Raw genomic sequence first — 21127 nt, 5'->3', positions numbered from 1 at the left:
ATTTTAACCTAGCTTATAAATGTCACAGAAAAAAAAAAAAGAATTGAGAGTTGGAACTGGCTAACTAAGCATACCTTGATAGATAGAAGGGAAAGTTCAATGTGTATCTAGGTTCCTGTATCATTTAAAACAAAACATCCTCCCAACTCTTCCAATCTCAGAGGATTTCTCTTTGTTCAGCTCTGGATTCCTAACTACAAGTTATTTTAAATACATTCTGAATTCTCTTAACAATGATTTAAAATCTAGAAGTCCCTGAAAATAAAAGTTTTTATTAGTTTGTGGTAAAACAACAAAACCAAAGCTAAACAAAACCGAAACTCAAATGAGGTTGTTTATTCTACGTAATGTGAATAATACTGAATGTCCACTCCTCTTTGTCTTCCTCCTCATTCCTCTCTTTCTCCAAATATATGTGCCATTTTTTCCTTATTATTGCCCTAGAAACTAGGTTATAAACAATATGTGGTTATGCAATATTATTTCCCTCTAAAATTGAAAAATCTCAAATTCCAATTCTTAATGCCGTGCATCTGTCTTTTGTGATACTTCCCCCTCATGACCCACAGTTCTTCTCTGGTTACACTGCTTCTGCAAGCTCTTTCTGTATTGTTCTTTGGCTTTTTCTTTCTCAGAACATTTCCCTTTGGATGCAGATTTTCCTTGGGTAATCCTTTGTCAGAGCAAGTAACCATCTGTTTTGGGTGTATACTCCATTTTGTTTATCCATTCATCTTTTGATGGACCCTTGGGTTGCTTCCACTTTTTGATGATTTTGAATAATGCAGTCATGAATACAGGTAAATATCTGTTGGTATCCCTCCTTTAAATTATTTTGAGTGTACCCAGGAATCACTGCATATACTTTACCCACCATTTGTACTTCCTGGGGTATCTAGGTATATGTCACACTGTAGCGTCAGAAATAGCCACCCTCTAGTGGATTCTTCTCAGATTGGGACTGCAGAAAAAAAGATTATCATTCTCTAGTTCAAAATTGAATTGGATAGGGGTTAATGTCGGAATAGCGAGACTTCAACCATGGTATCGATCATAGGCAAATTCATGCAAACCACCTAGAGAAAATGACAGGTAAGATTATAAACTAAAAACAGGGGAGATAATTTAAAAGGGACTTGGGTGTAAATGACTTTAGCCAGAGAACAAATGTCTTTAAATTGGCTGTCATCCAAAAATAAAACAATACATCTGTCATATGACCCAGCCATCCTACTGTGGGAATATACACAAAGGAAAATGACGTTGTCTCTAACTCCATATTTTTGGTAGTTCAACTCATGACTGCAACTGATACCTGCATAAAGAAAATATAGTGTCAATATATGATGAAATACTGCTCAGCCACAAGAACGAAAAATGTGTTCAACTAGAGATCATTATGCTTAGTGAAATAAGCCAGACCCAAACTGAAAAGTAATTATGTATGTCTTCTTTGGTTCATACCAGGTAGCATATAGACTACAAAAAAAAAAAATCTCCTGCACTTATAGAAGTGAATTGATGTCTTATGAGTTGATTATTGTTTATAACCCTTATTTATATTCCCCGGAGAAAAGTAGTTTTTCTACTTTTCACTTGTAGAATTCTTGATATAAAGTAACGTTAAAATTATAAAAATTTGTGATCATAAAAAATTGGAACTACACTATCACAAAAAATTAAAAGAAAATAAGAAAGGAATGAAGAAGGAGAAAGTAAGGGAAGTATCCTTCTATGCTTATATCCATGAAATATAGAAATCTATTTTTATTACTAAGCGCAATGTAAAATAGAACTTGAAAGTTGAACCATATGTTACATTTATTTCATAACCCTCCAGTAATGGGATTAAATAGTTTCAGAGATATGACATTTATGAGTAAAATGTCTTGGACCCAGCTGTAGCGAGATCGTCATCATCCTTAGTGTTATTAAAATCTTTGCTGTTTATCTTGCAAATGAAGTTTTCTCTTCAGTTTTCTTCCACATATTGCTAACAAAACACTACTTCCTGTATTTCCAGCCTTAACACGCAGTTCCCGTGATCTGTGGGGGAAATGTAACTCTACCACATGGCATTATGTCCTTTTCCTAGCTTTTTAGTCGAAATACCTTTACTAACCACACCCCAACCACAGGACTTACAAATATCCTGTCACTTACTCATCTGAACCCCCATTTCTTTGTACCTTTGCTGGATTAATTTAAGAAAAGGGGTTTAAAAAAATATGCAACAGTGCTGGTGTTATTGCACACAATAATAAGAAAACAGTATTTTATCTCTTACATATTTCTCCTTCAGTGTTATAGTGCTTTAAGAGGACTTTCAAATTATTCAGTTGCTTAAGAAGTAGCAAGGGCGAGAAAGAGAGCAAGAACTCACCTGCTGCCTCATTTCACCAATACCTGTACCAGACCCCAGCAGGGCATCCACACCAGGAACCAGGAACCTCCTCCAGGTTTCCCACCTGGGCATCAGGAGCTCAATTACTTTTTCTATCGTCTGTCTGCTACTTCTCAAGGTCTGCGTTAGTGGAAATCTGAAGTCAGGAGCAGAGCTGGGTATTGCTCCCAAGCATTCTAATATGGGCATTTTACTGGTACCTCAGCTAGTAGGTCAGACACCACTCCTAAAATGAATGTATTTGGTATAATGTAGGATTGTTAAATCACTAGCTGTTTAGTTAAGATATATCTGGCTAATAATATCAAGTATAATAATAGAAGCTATTAAAAACTATGAAACATTTAATGGACCTTCATATTTACTTGCTTTCATAACTTTTGTGCCTTTATACATACATAATATTTCATTTTAACAGGCAATACTTTTGCATATATGATAGTTTCAAGTGAAAGATCTGATGATTGCATATTTGGAATAGATTTAGTACTGCAAGTCCTAACTGCATTAATTTCCTATTTCTGTATCAGATGATCACGAGTTTAGCAGCTTAAAACAACATCCAGTTAGTATCTCACCATTCCATAAATTAGAAGTCCATATGAGTCCACCTGGGAATCTCTGCTCAGGAGCTCAGAAGAGCAAAATGAAGGTGTCAGCCTGCAGAAGATTTTCTTATTCAGATCCTTCACAGACTTTAGTTGTGTGCTGCTGTAGGTCTTTGCTTCTTGCAGGCTGGGACTACATGTCACTGTCAGCTCCTTGAGGCCACTCTCTGATCTTTGTCCATGACCTCTTTTATTTTCAAAACCAGCAATACTGCACCACATCCTATGCTTTATATCTTTGTGACCCCCTCTACCTCCAAAAGGTGGAAAGAACTGTCTGCTTTTAAACATCTAACCTCAGTAGGCCTGGCTTGCTTGAATCCTTATTTTAAGGTCAGATGATTAGAGATTTAATTATATCTGAAGTGCATTTTGCCACGTTACTTTAAAAGCATAGGGATGCTTTCACATCATATTCACATGGAAAGGAATTCTATAATAATATGGGTCATTAGTGATTATTCCTTGGATTCTACCTGATAGATTAATAATGAAGCACTGTTTTCTGCAGAAGACCCCTGGGTCAGTGAGTCCATTGAAAGAGTGAAGATGGAAAACAGCCTTTTGGGTCCATGGATGAAAAACATGTACTGAATTTTACATGTGGATCGTAGTAAGGATAATTTTGAGTCTTGGTGTTTTCCTTGTACAGGGGCCATGCTAATCTCTGTATCATTCCAATTTTAGTGTATGTGCTGCCAAAGTGAGCACAGCCATGGTGTTTTCAAAATACATGCTGGTATTCCTGCTGCAACTGTGGTCACCTGCTGGTTTATGAAGCAAATCTCTACCCTGTCCAACATGTACCTGTCCCCTTATTACCGTCATATCCATCCTCTCCCCCTCAGAAAAGGAAGGACTTTCATGTAATTTCATCCTTCATCCTGCACTTTATTAAGGAGACTGTGCTTCTAATTTTTGCATTTCCAACAATTTTCCTCTTCCCTAGAAAAATTCTATTTCAATTGAGCAAGATATTGCTTTAATTAAATGAATTGGCACCAAAAGTGATTAGATGACAGACTCAAATATCTTAAGAATATTGCCTCCAATAAGTAATTTAGCTTTCTATTAAAAGAATGAAAGATAGACATCTACTTTTGTCATATTTTAAGATTCAAAATTAGTATTCTTTTATAAAAAATACTGAGTGACAGTTTTCAATAAGACTTAGAAACAATGAAATATTTTTGCCCGTATATGATAGATAGCTATCAACAATGTGTTTTACATTAAAATGCTTAACTTTAAAATGTTTTTCTATAAAAATCTACCTCTTAAATTGGTTGTAACGTTATTTATTTTATTTGTTTATTTATTCATTTATGTATTTTAGTTATTTTTCAACTGAAAAATTCATAAGTTTAGTGTTTATCTTTCCTCCCCTGTTTTCAAAGATGTTTACTCTTAGTATGAGATTACATATTAAAGTTTAGTTATAGCAGATTCTGTTTTGTTAGGATGCGATTAAGAACAGCCTATTTAATAAGTAAATGCCTTATCAAAGAAGCCTATAATATTTGTTAGCACTTAATCGATTGTTTGTGATTTTTACACATCATAGTAACTCTATGTTTCTATTTTTTCCTTTCCTTCCCCTTGCCAGTCCTGTATCCTCTCTTCCTGGAGGTCAGCAGTCAGAATTAGATGTGAGGGTTGAAGGTGGCCCAGCTGATAAATCCCAGAGTTGCTCTGAATGTGCTGGAGGCAGTAGCAGAGCCGAGGTGAAGGTCACGGTGGCCAGGGACTTTTTAAAAAATGCATTCCAAATGCCCTTAAGGCATGGAATGTTGATATGAAGCCAATTCTGAGTTTGTTATCTTACGAAAGCTGTTATATAGTACAAAAGGAACCAAGTCTTTGACAATGTTTTACAGCTATATTTTTTATATTCAGATGTATTTAAGAATGAAGTACCTTTATGGTTTATTTAATATTTTCAGATTTATTCTTTTTCCACCCTTCTACTTCTTCCTCATTAGCTAATTTTGATCCCTCCAGTACCCCTGTTCCTGGTCAGAATCCCCATCAGTAAGATGCAGTAACTGTGAAAGGCTTTCGTTAGAAAGGAGGCATTAGGTCAATCTCCATGCAGTTTATGAGCAAGGCAGTGAGCTTCATGGGTGACTGAGATAAATGATAAATCTTGCAACAGACCTGATCCTCAGTTTTTCTAATTCATGGTATCTGATTGCAATTATCAGTTTTTTTTTCAAAGTTGATTTTATTAACTTGAATACCAAGTTGATGATGAGATATTTTTAACCTATTGTTAGAGTTTCTTTAAAAATGTGATTTTTTTTCTTTAAAGATTTATTTATTTATTTGAATGTCATAGTTACAGAGACACAGGAAGAGAAAAAGAGAGATAGATCTTGTATCCACTGGTTTACTCCCCAGTTGGCTGCCATGACATTGAGCTTGGAGCAGCAGCTAGGCAGGTGGTTTAGAGTACCAGGAGCTTCTTCCAGGTCTCCTTCATGGGGAACAGGTGCCCAAGCACATGGATCATTCTCTGTTGTTTTCCCAGGCTATTAACAGGGACCTGGGTAGAAGTGGAGCACCTGGGTTACCAATGGGCACCCTTATAGGATGCTGGAATTGCAGGTGGTGGGTTTACTCACTATGCCACAGCATGCACGCACCCTTAATCGCTGCCTAATATTGAAGTAACGTCGGTTAGAAAATACCACCTAATGTGGAAAATTCTAATACATTTACAGTAGTACTTTATTTTGACAACATACTGATTTACAGCATTTTTTTTAAAATCTTCCTACTTCAGTGTCTTCTTTACGTACGGAAACTGCAGAATGGTTTGTGCTGGCCTCTCGCGTCATCTTGCTGTGGACTCTTTTGGAAATACTTTCTTGCATTTGAATTTAACCTCCACTCATCTGCTGATGATTCTTAAACCCTTGCCTCACTACTCTGATCTCTTCCTAGAACTTGGCAGACAGAATTGGTTGCCTGCAAATTTGGCTTTTATTTAAGCAGAAATATTTCTGTCCTTTCATTATTCAGTACCTTTATGTGGGTAACACGCCATAGAAGCCACATATTTTATAAGAAAGAGGTACACATTGGATTCAAGGTGTGTGTTGCAGAAACCTCGCAGATTCTAGTTCTTAGGGAGGTACAATCACCAAATATAGAAAGTAACACAGCCTGCCTCTCTCTCTGTTTTTCTGTTTCATTCAATTTCTTTCCATCCCTGATTTTTGTGACCCACTCCTCTCTATTTTCTGCACTCTCTCCCTTTCCATCCTTGCTCTCTCTGTGTTCCTATATTCTGTTTTTTTTTTAAAGATTTACTTATTTATTGGAAAGTCGGATATACAGAGAGGAGGAGAGACAAAGAGGAAGATCTTCCGTCCAATGATTCACTCCCCAAGTGAGCGCAACGGCCGATGCTATGCTGATCCGAAGCCGGGAACCAGGAACTTCTTCCAAGTCTCCCATGTTGGTGCAGGGTCCCAAAGCTTTGGCCCGTCCTCGACTGCTTTCCCAGGCCACAGGCAGGAGCTGGATGGGAAGTGGGCCGCCAGGATTAGAACCGGCGTCCATATGGGATCCCAGGGCATTCAAGGCAAGGACTTTAGCCGCTAGACCACACCGCCGGGCCTTCCTATATTCTTTTTACTTTTACATATATTCTACTTCTTAGTTCACAGGGAAAGAGATGGCAGGGCTCACAGGCCAAGGTAGCACATATGTTCAGAGACACTTGCTATCTCCAGTTCCGGCTTCTTGGAACATTAGAAATCACATGGCAGCATAGCCATGGGCTGGGACAGGTGCCACTGTGGGCCTCTGAATCCTACTCTTTCTCATTTTGTCTTTTCATGGGCTGGAGGAATGTTCATGAGCATGCCTCAGCAGGAACTGCTGTGCCACCTTGGTGAGCACTGGAGTTTTATCACTCTCCTCTTGCACTGCCCAACAGGAGAAGGGAAATATTCACTGTATTCATTTCATTTATACTTTTATGGAGCCTTGCTTGTACCAGGCTCATGTAATTCATACTTGCCAAACAGTTTAGCATCAGCTGCGGAAGTGTCCTGAAATCTGAGAAAACACATAAGAAACATGAATCACCAATGTGGTAAGTGCCTTGATGTAAAGAAGCTGAGACAGAGAGCAAGGCAAGAGAGGAGAGAAATGTACTCTCTCTGTATAATTCTACCTTTCAAATAAGCAAATAAGAAAGGAAGGAAGGAAAGGAAGAAGGGAGGGAGGGAAGAAAGGAGGGGAAGAGAGAAAGAAAGACAAACCTGAGATTTTTGTACTAATGCCTGACACATGAGGTGCAGCTCACAGGGAAGAATAATTTTGTAGAAAAAAAAACGAATCTGTGAGCAAAGAAAAGATGATGATGAGAAAAAGCAGGAATGCGCCTAAAGAACCACCTCATAAAGATAAAAATTATAAGTACTTCTAAGTACATTTTTAAAAAGAATAGGACTCGTAAGTCAAAAGGTTTTGATTTAATCCCAAGGGTAGCTGCAAAGCACACACGCACAAACAAAACAAACAAACAAACAAAAAATCCAAGCAGATGATGTCATAGTCCATTAAGTATTATTACCCCATTTTTAGTTTATGCCAGACTCTGTCCTGGGATACTGAAGAGCGTTAGAGATAAATCAGATATAAAATTCTACTCTGATCTTCATTATAAACTGTCCTGAAAGCAAGGCCGGTTGAGAGGACTCCAGTCTCAGCTAGGAGGGACTTGGGAACTTGAAGGGCCCTACACCCAGTGACGTCATCTAGATCAGACAACCAGAGCCCAGGAGGTTCGTTACAGAGCCAGCGAGGGGCTGAGTGAAAGCCTTTGCCATGTGCAGGAAGTGCTGCTTCGTAACACAGTGTTCACTGTGTGTCAGGTCCTCTGGCCACCTTTCAGACAGTGCTCAGATTCATTCTGCCATGTAGGAATTAATATCCCCATTACACAGATGAGGAGACAGGCAGAAAATGTGTTAGAAAACTAGCTTTCCAAACATAGCTATATAACCAGTAAAGGTAAAATCTGTTAGGTGAGAATGGAACTTACAGGTGAGAGTGATTTGTGCACAGGGCAGTCTGATGCCATACACAATTTTGAATCAGTGCAAAGTCATCTCTTTTTTTTTTTATCAAGATGTTAGTTTTTCCGTACTCTTTTATGATTGCTTTCATACTATGATTCACCACTGAATAGTTTAGGATTACAAGCTGAGTCAAACTTATGTTAATAAAATAATAAAAATGTGATGTACTTACTTATGAGCATTTTATACAATGAATTTTTTCCATGGAGTAGATACTAATGTGGTTTTCTTTTTGCATCTACTTTGTGAAAGGAAATGGTTTTGTTAACTTTCAATATTATTTAACTAATGTGAGTAGTCTTCAAAAAGTTCATGGAGACATATATCATGAAATAAATATGCATGAATTTCAGATTTTTATGCCAAGCTAAGTTTATCTTTCAGATTCATTTTCCATGATATAGTAAACAAGATTTATGTATTTATTAGAAAGAGTTACAGGGACAGAAGAGAGATTGAGAGATCCCACATTCACTGTTTCAATTCCCAGATGACCACAATGAGCGGGACTGGGCCAGGTGGAAGGCAGGAAGCAAGAGCTTCTTCCAGCTCTCCACTTGAATAACTGGATAGCATATTTCACTACTTTTCCTAGGCCATGATCAAGGAACTGGAGGGAAGTGGAGGAGCTGGGAGTTAAACCAGTGCCCATATGGGATGCAGGCATTGCAGGTGGCAGCTCTACCACAGTGCCGGCCGCTCTGTGAACCTTGTGAAACCTCTCATGTGGCTGTACAGCTCTCCTTGTAATGTTCAGACTGATACAGAGGAAGGGCAGGCATGTGGTCACACAATATTCCTGATGAAATATGGTGACAGTAAATTCTAGTTATCATTGGACTTACTTTGGGAAGCAGGAGTTCTTCTGAAATTAGAAGTTCAATTAAATGATTGGCAAACCTTCAGTTAATATCAGGAAGCAATATTAGCTTGGTTCTTGCCCAATACAGCTTATCCAAGTTGCAAAGGATCTTGCCATAAATCTTTCTTGTATTTTTTGCTGTTCCTCCTTAGTCACTGCTTTTACTATAGGATTCCTCTAACCATTTCAATATGTCCCTGAGGGCTGGGCATTTAGCATAGCACTAAAGATGCCCCATCCTATGTCAGATACCTGGATTTGATATGTGACTATATCTCTAGTCTCCAGATTCCTATCCATGCAGACCTTGGGAAAGTGATATAAATTGAGTGAGTCAACAACTCGTGGAAGACACCTGAGTTAAGGTGTCTGCATTGGATTTTGACTGCAGCCCAGCCCCACCCCAGTCATCCGCAGCAATTGGGAAGTAAACCAGAAGATGAGATCCTTTTTTTCCCTTTTTCTTTATCTCCCAAAACTATACAGACTTCTGAAGTGAATTCCACAACTTTAGCGACATATTTAAAAGAATGTTTTGCATTGAGACTGACTTAACGTCATAAATATTAAGGACTGTCTACTCTGGACAGAAAATAGCAAATTCAGTTGAATAGAGAAAATTTAATATAAAATAAAGTGTATCAGTGCAATAGTTGAACATGAAGGATTGATTAGTGAGAAGTGAAGCGAACTCTCGACAGTATAGGACTGACACAAAGAAAGAACCATGCCCATCCCTACAGCTGAGACAGCCTGAGCAGGGAAGTGCCTCCCTGAGATCAGAGCTCCCAACCTTGCAGACAGGATACTAGAGGCTGGGAGCAGAGGAGCTACTGTGGTGGGGCTTTTAGTGTGCCCTCTTGAGCACCAGGGAAAGTTGTCCAAAAAGTACTATGTTACACAGTTGCCCCAGGTGTGTACCACTAGGCAACTGCTGGCTGTGCTGTGGAGCTGTCCTGAGCCTTGCACTGGGAAGCTTTCCACTGTTGTGGAACACATATAAACCAAGAAGGAAGAGCCTTTGCTTCTGTTCCATCTTCCCAGCTCCCTCTGTCCACAAGAATTAACAGTGCTTCAGCAATCCGAAGGAAAATATTTAAAGAGCTCTTATCTTTTTCCATGCATCAAGCAGAAAAGATTGAATTGGGGGAAATAAGAGACAATAATACCGTGATACCTAGGACATATGGGAATCCCTATCCACAGTTAAAATTTTAATCAAAGGTGTCCAAAAGATGTTTTTCTGGCCTTATTATAAAAAAGTCAATTTGCTGTTATGCGTGTGGTTTGCAGGCTTGTCAGTGATAACATTTTAAGAAATTGACTGACTTTTACCTCTCTGTATGCACATTTGTTCTTCAAGCAGTTCATTGAAACAAAACCATGTCTGTTATTTTCAAATTTCCTGTAACTAACCATCTTAGAAGAGATTGCTAAGAAAACCAAGTGCATAATTTTTTGTTAGAATGGGATATTTTTAGTCTTGGAGTAGACATAGCTAATGTGTTACTGCCAGTATTATAACAAATTAGTTTTCAGATGTTTGTTCCCTCTGTCCCACCATTAGATTTTAAGGAAGCTCCAAGGGGACTGTGGTCTTGCCCGTTTTGTCAACTATACATTGTCAGCATCTCTCACACTGCAGGGCACACAATAGATATGACAGCAGATTGCCTATCTGTGGTCGAGTGAAAATAGGTTACAACACCTGGAGTTTGGAGGCTCACTGTTTTACCATTAGAAACTATAAGAAATACAAGGAACAGATATGTTTGTGTATGACATCAGGTGTAAATTAGGTCTAGAATAAAACGTGAATGTGTAAAATACATAACAGAAGGTATACAGCCATCTGCATTAAAGTGCAGTGATTTCTTTCTAAGAATTCTGAAAACATTTTAAAAATGTAATACAACTCATGGAAAACTTGTGAGAAGTAAATGCCCATGGTGATACCACATTCAAAGAACAGTTTCATAGAAAGACAATGCATTTTACAGGTGACACAATTATTAGTTCTGGAATGCAGCCTTTTTCTGGAACCAGAAATCTTATCATCTTAGTTTGAGACACTTACTGTCATTCCTGGGAGAAAAGATTTTCTTAATCTCGTTGCCAACTTTGTTGAGGATTGATCAATCTTGGTAGAAAAGAAAAGCTTAGAAGAATAACATGCTTATGGGTTTTAGATGTTAAAGATGTTGATTTATGAATGTAGAAATGTTACAGTGTAAAAATATGGTTAAGGGACTGAAGACAAAAATTATGCCTGAGGTTTACCTGGTAGTTCTTTATGGTTCAGAATGTAGAGTACTCTATGATTATAGCTTAGATGCTGTAAAGGAAGGATTTAGAAATAGGACAAAAAATAAGAATTGAAGAGTCTTAATCTTTAAATGTGCCTGTCTGTTCACCTATCTAAAGATATAGTGATATATGATTATAATGTTCCTGTTTAATGATTTTGATATAGTCTTAATACTATAAGTAAAAGCTACTTATCTTTCTTATTATCTAATAGTAGAATTATTTCTCATTTGTGAGAAGGAAATACATGTAACCTTTATTTTTGATTTATTTATCAAATTTATTTCCTTTAATATTTTTGCTCAGAAGGAAATAACATTTAATACAATATGAATAATGCAAAATAATGAATAACTGACATATGCTCATGAAAAATGTGATTAATTCATACTTATTGGAATTCTGTTAGCCATATGGTATGGGATTTTATGAAGGCTCTTAACTGTTTGTGATTCACTTTCTGGTCCATTGGTTCCATTTCTCCGTTTTATACTTGTCCCTTTTAACTTTACATTGAACTTCCCAGTAACGTTATGTTGTACAGTTGGGAGGATGGCAAAGAGCTAAAGGATTTGTCCCCCTTCTAATAGCACAAGACGTAAAAGTAGAAGGATTGAACAGTAAACGGACCATAAAAATTATAACAGCCTGCAGGGTGTGCTTTTGTGAGGAAGGTGGTATCCAAAACATCTTTATTTTTTATTTGCATTGTGCATCTATCTATAGATAGATAATAGAAACATTTTAGGCCCTGGAACTGAAGCTAAGCACTGTGGATTCTCTGCTGTGTGTGAGCTGGAACACTAGGGGACAGCACTAAAATATTCCATAGTTGTTTGTTATTGATCACTTGCATACTGTATAATCAGTGGGAAATTTTACTGTTAAAGACTATTGAATATCCTGTTGATTTCACTGAATGAAAAAAGGCACAAAGAGAAAGAGAAGCTTCTCAAGTTCACGATTTCGGTCTTTATGAGAGGGTAATTTGAATAATTTAGCAAAAGCTTCTAGGCTAGTTTTTAGTTGCAAGAAGGTAATAAGATATGATAACTGAAGGATTATGGTTCTTCTGCGGAGAACACTTTGACTCTCTTTTGTTGGAGTAAATATGTCTCTTGAATTGTTGCTCCTAATCTTATTTTCCAGGCACTTTGGAAAGACATGAGACAGGAGAGAGAGCAAGAATTATTCTTAATTGTTGCGATGACTCTCTACTTCTAAAGCGGGAGTCTATACTAGGTGCTTCCTCAGAGGCACATAAGCACCAAAGTGTGGAACAAAGATCGTCAGCCTCCTACCAACTTGGCCCAGTACCTTGCCCTGGTCTGCAGGTGGAGTCTTCATGCCAGGTAAGCTGCAAACTGCTGCTCACAAAGAACGTTAGCAAATGGAGTAAAAACGAAGAAGCCTTCATGAATATGTAGTACTGTTGCACAAAAGCAAGAACACAGGGGCCACTGTCTCTGTGAGGTGACTTTATGTCAGGATAACTGAATGACTGTTCTACTGGTTATGACCTTGTTCTTGATTGAAATAATCATTTTTAAATTAACTCCTGAATTGCAGATGACTTTCAAGGGGGAGGGTGAATAAATTATAGTTTGCAATGTGCATTCTTTTTTTTTTCAGTTGAAAGTATTTTACTTCCTATAGAAATGCTTAAGGCAAATAAATCAAAAGGTATCAGAAATAACTAGATCGTAGCATGGTATTCTAAGCCTTGGGTGTTGCACAGTGATGGAGTTTACGTTTATTCTTACAAACCACGTCCATGAACTTTGCAGAAATTTGGATGAGTTTTTATTATTTTTCACTTATAAATTAGACACATTAGTTCCATCTTGACTTTTTGAAGAGATTCTTTTCCTTTCCTTTGGCTTTATACTTTCAAGTTATCACCTTAGTATATTATTATACTAGTACCTTTTTCATGTACATATGTTTATAATTTATATATATATATGTTATTTTTAATGACTGCATCATATAGTTGATTGTGCTTATATGTGTTTATATGTAAAAATATAAGTGGTATTATGAAGATTTTTAAAATGTCATTCATTAGTAAAGATTTTATATGACTTATTTTACCTCATAGTCCCATGTGTAGTTCTGGAAGTTAAAAAAAAGTATGTGGTCATAAAGAAAATCCAATTGGCTGATGAAGCTGTGCCTCAGCGTATCCGAGGGGAGCAGCATGCCAGCATATAACCCTGAGCAGGTTTGAGACCTGATGTGGACTAATTTATCAGTGACTCTACAACCTACCTGTCTATAGACCTGAGTAACACTAACCAAATACTTTATATATGAATGCATAAATTAGAACAATAATTTTTAAATTTATAGTAGTATAACTGAAATCATATCCATTGCTCAGTTGTTGACAGGTGTAACACAAATTTTAACACATGTTTTCTTCTTGGACATAGCATCATAGCCAGAGGAAATGCATTTTTTGAGCTTTGAGAATGGATAAAGTAAACTTTTTCAACCCATTAGTCTTTGGCTTCCTGCACAAGGTTGATCTTTGAAAATTTTTACATTTTGATTTTCCCTTTGGTAAGACTCCATGTAGATACCTACTTCTATTTATACTTCCCTCCTTCAGATAGTAAAGTCAGTCATTAGGGGATTGACTATTTTTTCCCATTTAGTTAATAATTTTAAACATAATTATGTAGACATAATGAAATATTAATGTCACAACTGAAGAGAAGGCATGGCATTGAATCATAGTTACATGAAACAGAGTGGGAGTAAAGTCCGGGGAATGAGCCCAGAAGATTGCCAGTCGTTCTCACCTTGATGTGCCTTCGTAGCCATCTCTTCAGAACAGAGTGTGCCTCTGCTGGTGGAAACGGAAGCAAAGAACAGTCACCTCAGCAGCCTGCAGCCTCTAGGAGCTGATAAGGCCAACCTGGAAAACCAGAGCTAGCGACCTGTAAGGTGATGATAAAAGTAGACTTAGATTTAATTTTCTTGTATAATCGTGCTTGTTTCCTGAGTTCAGAAAGCAAAGGAATGCTGGTTTTATTTTCCCACGGGAGGCTGATTTTGACCTTATTTTTGACCTGTAGGCCCATACCTGAAGGACTGTAATTGCTAACTTTCATTCCTTAACTTCTGTCATTATTGAATTTAGTTAACTGGAGGCATAGCTTGTACATTGTATACCTGCATGCATTTGTTCTTTCAGTGCTGCATCCTCTAAGAGTATGATTGTTGAGATTATTTTGGCCTTCTTTAATTAATACATTTCTTAAGTATGGAAATTCAAGAATTTTTAAAAGTTTGCCATTCTTCCTGTTAGCATTATATGCTTTCTTAATGCGTTTTTATTAGAAAAGATTCAGTTCTGAGATTAGGATTACACTCTTTTTTTAGTTGGGAAAAATAAAGGCCAATAAATCTGTAAAATTTAGCACCATGCAAGATACAATACATATTTAAGGATACGTATGTGTGTGTATTTTAGTGACACACAGTGATGTATTCACCAACAATGGAGGAAATTGTTTAAATACAACAGAAGCATGTGAGATCTGTGTGGTGAGGTCTTTCTGTTAGGCAACGGTTGGACTGTATTAGAATTCAGTAGCCACTTTTTTTTTTCTTGCATTTGAAGAGTACTCAAAGATTTGGTGAGGGGCTTAAAAGGGAGTGAGAAATACAATAAAACATTTCTGAAAATGGGTTTGATTTAAAATACTAGAGGAGTTGAATTTGTGCAGCCAGACAAAGAAAAATCTTTGGGATAGGGAGGAGGGTCAGAGTCTTAAAGGATTTAAAGGAATACAATATCATATTAGTGATGGGGAACTGCTTTCCTTAGATTCAGCTGAGGATAAAACAAGATAGAACCTGTTTAAATCGCAGTGGGAGGAATTTAGCTTCAAAGTAGGGAATAAACAACCTCATGAAAATCATCTGTACAAGGCAGAAATCTTTGTAGCGTCATCATATTTTAAGGAGAAAAAGAACTAGTTCAGCTATGTTTGGATTGGTTTTAAATTCTTTTTCTACATCTCCTTCTTGTGTAAAGGAAGAAAAGGATAAACAGAATTACTTTTAACTGCCATAGTTAAGGTTCTTTTCAGTGGCCTCACAATGCCCTTTTTTAAAAAACTGAATTTTTGTATAGGGGTCTTCCAGTAGTTCTGTATAGTCACTTATTTTATACTTCACAGTCTAATATGTTAGCCACATGTAGCCATTGGATGTTTGAATTGTATTTAAAACACATTAAAGTGATTATATATTAGAAATGTAGAGATAAATAAAACAAATTATTAAAATCAGTTCCACCTGATTTTATTTTGCTCACTAGATTTTCACTCAGAAATGTAAAATTATAAACATGGTTTGCATTTCATTTGCATTAGGCAACAGTAAACTAGACCAAGGGAAAGTAACCTCCTTTGTGAAGAACCAGATGGTAAATATTTACACTTTGCAGGCCACGTCTTTACTGTCATACTCATATAACTTTACTGTTGGAGACACAAAGGCAATGACAGAATTTTTCAATATGTGTGGCTAGGTTCTAGCAAAACATTATTTCCACAAAGAGGCAGCAAGCCATACTTAATAAAAATTCGCTGTATTTTTGCCAGTTTAGTATCTAAATAATCGTAACAGAACATGGAGACCATGAGATACTAGAAGGGACTGGCATAAGCGTCACCACCTCCTCCTTTCCCTCCATAGTGGATTTTAACTGTATTTCTTCAGCATCATGTGGAATGTAGTCCAAAGGAATGGACCAAGTCTGTTCCCTGACAGAAACCAGGAAATCATATGTGTTTTTTGAAAATTACAGTTGGATAAATAAACATGTAAGTCATATATTTCAATCCAATTGAGATTTTTAGAATTGGAATTTTTTTTAATAACACCCTTAACCTCATTTGCTTCATTATATAATTCTAACGTAAATTATGAATTATTTTGCAATTAGCTATATTTCAGTTGAGGTTTCTATAAATATAAATCTGCATTCTTTTCATCATTAGCTAACTTGTGAAAGATGCCTGTTTGGCGCCATTTGCTGGAAAATTTTATAAGAACTTTATCCTGGTCCTTCTCGTAAAACACAGATGGTGACCTGGTAAACCACCAATTGACAGTTGAATCCTACTCCTACATGTTATCAGAATTAAAAGATCCTTTTATACCATGAAGAACCAAAGTAGAACTATTGTAGTTTCTAAACTGAGATTTGAATATTTCATTTGGAAATATACATGTAAAATATGAAATAATACATAATAGCTCTGTTACTTATTGCAGGCTAACTCCATTTTTATTGAATTATCTTTTTATTATGAAAATTGTATCTAGCAAAAATTTTGTCTGGCAGCAATTAATTGTGTTACATAGGGAGAAAGTCTCCATAAAGAATAGTCATTGTTTAATTTTTAATCTACTCTTTATGATTAAGTGAATAACATGTAATTATTTTTTATCACACGGAAATATTTTATATCATTTTTAAATGTGTATTGTTATGCAGCATATTAGCATTTATGTAAAATGCAGTGCTTTCCCTCAGCAAACATTAGATTTCAATTTTTAAGTCATTTAGTGAATTCCAACTTAAGATTTTCTGTCTAAATGATGTGACACCTCATAGGAATTCAGAGCTGAGAAATGTACGATAAGGAAGAAGTTGAAAATGCACTTTGCTTTTTGAATACATGTGAAGTTGTTGTCAAGTTTTGGCGGTGCTTATTTCTAATAAGTATATTACATGCAATTTTAACTACTGGAAGTTAAGCAAAGCTTTCTATAATATTTAACACTCTTGAATAAATGTTTCATGGAGAATATTCCTTTTCTCACTTTGTGGCATGAATTTAAACCTTTTAAAAAATTAAGAAAAAGTTATCTCAGTCATGAGAGAAGCAAGCATATCTTACACCTTTGTTTCAAAACTGTTTTAGGAAGTCTGTGTCACTTAAAAAAAAAAAAAAGGAGACAGCATTAAATGCATTAAATGAGTCCAGCTGTCCTCCTGTGCAGAAGCAGCACAGCACTTCAAAGCTGTGTCAGTGGCTCAGTGCTCCTTGGCCATGGAAATCACAGACACAAAGGGGGAATGCTCCCATTTCATGGTGTGCGCTGGTCTGGGTCCTGCATTGTGCCGCACGTGCCTGTGGGGAGGGCCAGCCACAGAAGGACACTGTTCTGACTCGTGTGACAAATGCAGTTAACACCAGATCCATATTAATGTTGTCAAGTTCCCTTGATGTATTTAAACAGATTTTAATTATTTTCAGCATCCAAGGGCCTGAAATATATTGCCTAATAGTTCTTCAAAGAAAGCTTATTTAATGTGTGAATGTAAAACCTCTCATAAAAATGAAACTTTTATACGGGCCTTAGTCATTGACATAGGTTATTCATCAAGTCAGCAATTTGTGTGGCAAAGTGCCATTTGAATAGTGTATTGTTAGGATACTTATGGTCCACTTGACAAGGGCTCTTGCTGTAAATAGTGCAATTTGACTCCAGCTGTTAAAGAGTGGCTTTGACAGCAGCCAAATAGAATGGAGATGCCTTACTGCACCGCCGAAAAATCAATATTGGGTTCTTGTTCATAGTAACCTATTCTTTTCTCTTCTGTGGATTTATAAACGACTTTCAAGGGTTTGTAAGTGGAAGTTTAAATATTATTTTAAAGGTAATTCACTTTGAATTTCAAATCAAGACCTGTGATAAATGGTATAAATGTAGAGTTTTAGAATGTTATTTCTAAACTCTGGCTCATGGTTAGTCTAATTTCCTGTTAAGTTTATTTTGGACTCTCTTGGCCTCAATAGAATTAATGTGAAACAGGGATCCCAAACTGCATGCCTATTGTCTATTGCCATCCTTTTATTTTGTCATCTTGGTTTTTTTCTTATCTATGTATACTGCGTGTGTCTCCCATCTCTGGGTGTATTCCTTTCTGTGTAGCGGCAGAATTCTTTGTGGTTGTGCCCATGGCAACACCCGCAGAGGTTGACAGCTAGTTAGGTCCCCAGTGTTGTTTGCCTAAAGTAGCATCTTGCTGCCTTTGAAGAGTTTTCTGGCAGTTTTCAGCACTACAAGGTTGCTATGATACTTAAATGGCGGTAATAGATATTGAATCTGTTAATTACAATAACTACACACAAGAGCTCTCTTCTGAATGGCTTTCTCTGCTCTTGCTATTGTTACACTTAAGCTACAGAAAAGGAAGTGAAATGATAAACACAAGATGAGGAAAAAATTTCAAGAGGAAGTCTTAGAAGGAACATTTTTAGGTGTAAGAACCTTGTCGCTAGTTATTGATTTGCTAGGATTGCAGATATGATTTGTTGAAATTATTTCTAGTTTCACTGAATTTTATTTTGAATCTTTACTGTTGCTTACTTGACATATCCTGAATCTTCATCTAGAGTGATCTGGACAGATTTGGAAAAAGCTGTCATTTTTCACCTTAAAGTGCCAGCATGATGTGTGTCTTCTCAAACGTCTTTTTGTATGAAGGCTGTTAAACCAACTCTGCATTTATTAAATTAGTGGCTGAGACAGCAGCTGAAAATTCATAAAGCTGATAACGTAATTGCAAGCAAAGACTTTTAAGGCCGATTCAAGGTCAGTGTTATTGTTTTTATAATTGCTGATAGGCTCTTGTGATTTCTACCAGAGGAAGGGTTTATTCAGTTCTGTCTTAGCTGATTTCAAAAAAGTTTATCTCCTATGCTAATTCTAACATGAGATTGTTTTTTGGAGCCAAGTACATGCTTGTGTCATTTCTTTAACATGTAAATGAAAGTTGCTTCATTGGCCTTATCAGACATATAATCTAATCATGACTTTCTTCTTGAACTAAATATTCTGTGTATAACCATCAGCTAACTCACGGGAGTAGTTGGTTCTAGCATAGAAACAGGAAAAGGTAACTATTCCAGGTATTTTCATTTAGAATGTAACCTAATGGATGAAAAGTTGCCAAAATTTATTAAGCATGTCTTTAAATTTTCCTGTGCTTACATTAATAATTTTAGAGATAATTTCAACCTTATGAATCTATATTCATTTCCATAAAATATAACTCACACATAACCAGTGAGGGACTTTTTTCTCTCCCTTGTTTCTTCTTTCTTTTCCTGTTATGTTGTAAATGGTTTTTTTGTGTTTAAATGCTCTTGGATTCTCAGAATTTGCTACGATCTTGCATCTTGAAGGATGCTAAGGATGGGCCTATTCACCTAGTTTCAGTGTGGAAACACACATTCCCCTCGGTGGATTTGGATATTCCATCATTCAGGAACTTGCTGGTCTGGACTTCTTTAGGAAACTCGGAGTTTTCTTAGTGGTCAGATCTTTTCTTCATATTATTAATATCTTGCATTTATATCATATCTGTGGTGAATAACGTGCTGTATGATATTGTGAGGAGTGAAAGTGTGAAGTTTGTAGGAATTTGGATTTGAGTTAACTCACGGAGTTAGCAGCTTGTAATAGGGAGGGATTGAAGGAGGGGAATAAAATCTTTCTTCCTGAAAGCTGGTAATATCACTTATTGACAGAGAGTACCATCTGGACCCATTTAAAGGAATCCCAACAGGAGCATTACTTCTGTACCAATGACTTATGTTGAAACTGGTCCTAAGAGAGCAGCAAATGCAAAAGAGTAACAGGAAGCAGTTCTCAGAAAAGAAAGCATTTATTCTCATGGAATATTTCCCCTATACTATTAAAAACAAATATATTAAGGCTTTAGCTTTGTTCTTTGGAACTAAGAGCATGAGCTTATTCAAAAACATGTTAAGCTAGTTTTTCCTGTCCATTTGTCCATTTGGGTTTTATTAGTGATGGTCTGAAGGCGCCACCCGTTCTCTGCATCCTCAGATGACATTTATTTATTTCTATTTCTTCATGCTATAGAGCTCCCATGACTCTACAAGCAGCTGATTTAATCTCAAATTAGAATACTCTCAATAACCTACTCACTCAAGTGTGATTATTCTTGCCAAACATAAAAATGGTTCTTAGAGAATACAGTGAGCCACAGAGGCTTTGCACAAGTGAAACAGAACATCACAGTGGCTTTCTATCTTCATCTGTTGTCCAAATCCTGATGATTTCCAGAAACTGGTGTGGAAGTTTGCAACCAGCAAAGACCTGTACGCATTCTTTTCTCTTCCCAACCCCCACGAGAGGACTTATTTTCTTGAAAAAATCTTGGCCTATATTTGCTTGCTGGTATCAAATGTTTAATTTTCCTTACTTCACAGGACAATCTATTTTACAGCTGCTGTAGTGTGACATCAGAAGTATGATTCTTTGGTAGAATACTGAAAGAGTAATATGGATTTTATCTCTTACTGATTGTCCTGAACGTAAATTAGAAAATTTGACAGCTGTTATGACTGCATTCATTTAAGAGGTTGACTGACTCTACCACTTTCATCAAGTTTGTTATCATGTGATTGCAAGTTCAGCAGTTTAAACAACAAGGACTTCAAAAATAAATTAATTAATTGATGATTGCATGCATGCATGCATGCATAAATGAATGAATGCATGAATAAATAAATAAATAAATAAATAAATAAATAACAGACTTCTCTTACTCAACCAGGTTGTCAGAATTAAAGTCAAGTGTATATATGATAGCAAATTGTATTGTAAATGCTTTCCTGGTGGCTCTGATGTTTATTTATGTTAATAATCTGTGAACAATGCTTAGACAGTGGTTTTAAATTGGACAGGATCTCTGGTGTTACCAAGCATGAAATTATTATGATAGTGGCAGAAAAAAACCAAACAAAATAAAAGAACTACCAATTTTGAGAATGTTTTTCAAGTAAAA

General features: G+C 36.5%; 1 protein-coding gene and 1 non-coding gene across 2 annotated transcripts in view; one reads left to right on the top strand and one right to left on the bottom strand.

Moving 5' to 3' along the window:
- Positions 1 to 21127, top strand: part of WDR72 (WD repeat domain 72) — a 184067-nt gene that overhangs the window by 45653 nt on the left and 117287 nt on the right. The window contains exon 13 of the mRNA XM_040969291.1: positions 12427 to 12629. Coding sequence (XP_040825225.1) covers positions 12427 to 12629 — 203 coding nt within the window. The remainder of the gene's footprint in view (positions 1 to 12426; positions 12630 to 21127) is intronic.
- LOC121149564 lies at positions 3620 to 3723 on the bottom strand. Its single transcript, XR_005882717.1, has one exon. It is a non-coding gene; the product is annotated as a U6 spliceosomal RNA (small nuclear RNA).

The sequence above is a fragment of the Ochotona curzoniae genome, unplaced genomic scaffold (assembly GCF_017591425.1).
Source record: "Ochotona curzoniae isolate NIBS_2020 unplaced genomic scaffold, NIBS_Ocur_1.0 scaffold_4701, whole genome shotgun sequence".
Lineage (NCBI taxonomy): Eukaryota > Metazoa > Chordata > Mammalia > Lagomorpha > Ochotonidae > Ochotona > Ochotona curzoniae.
This window is presented reverse-complemented; position numbering and strand designations above follow the sequence as displayed.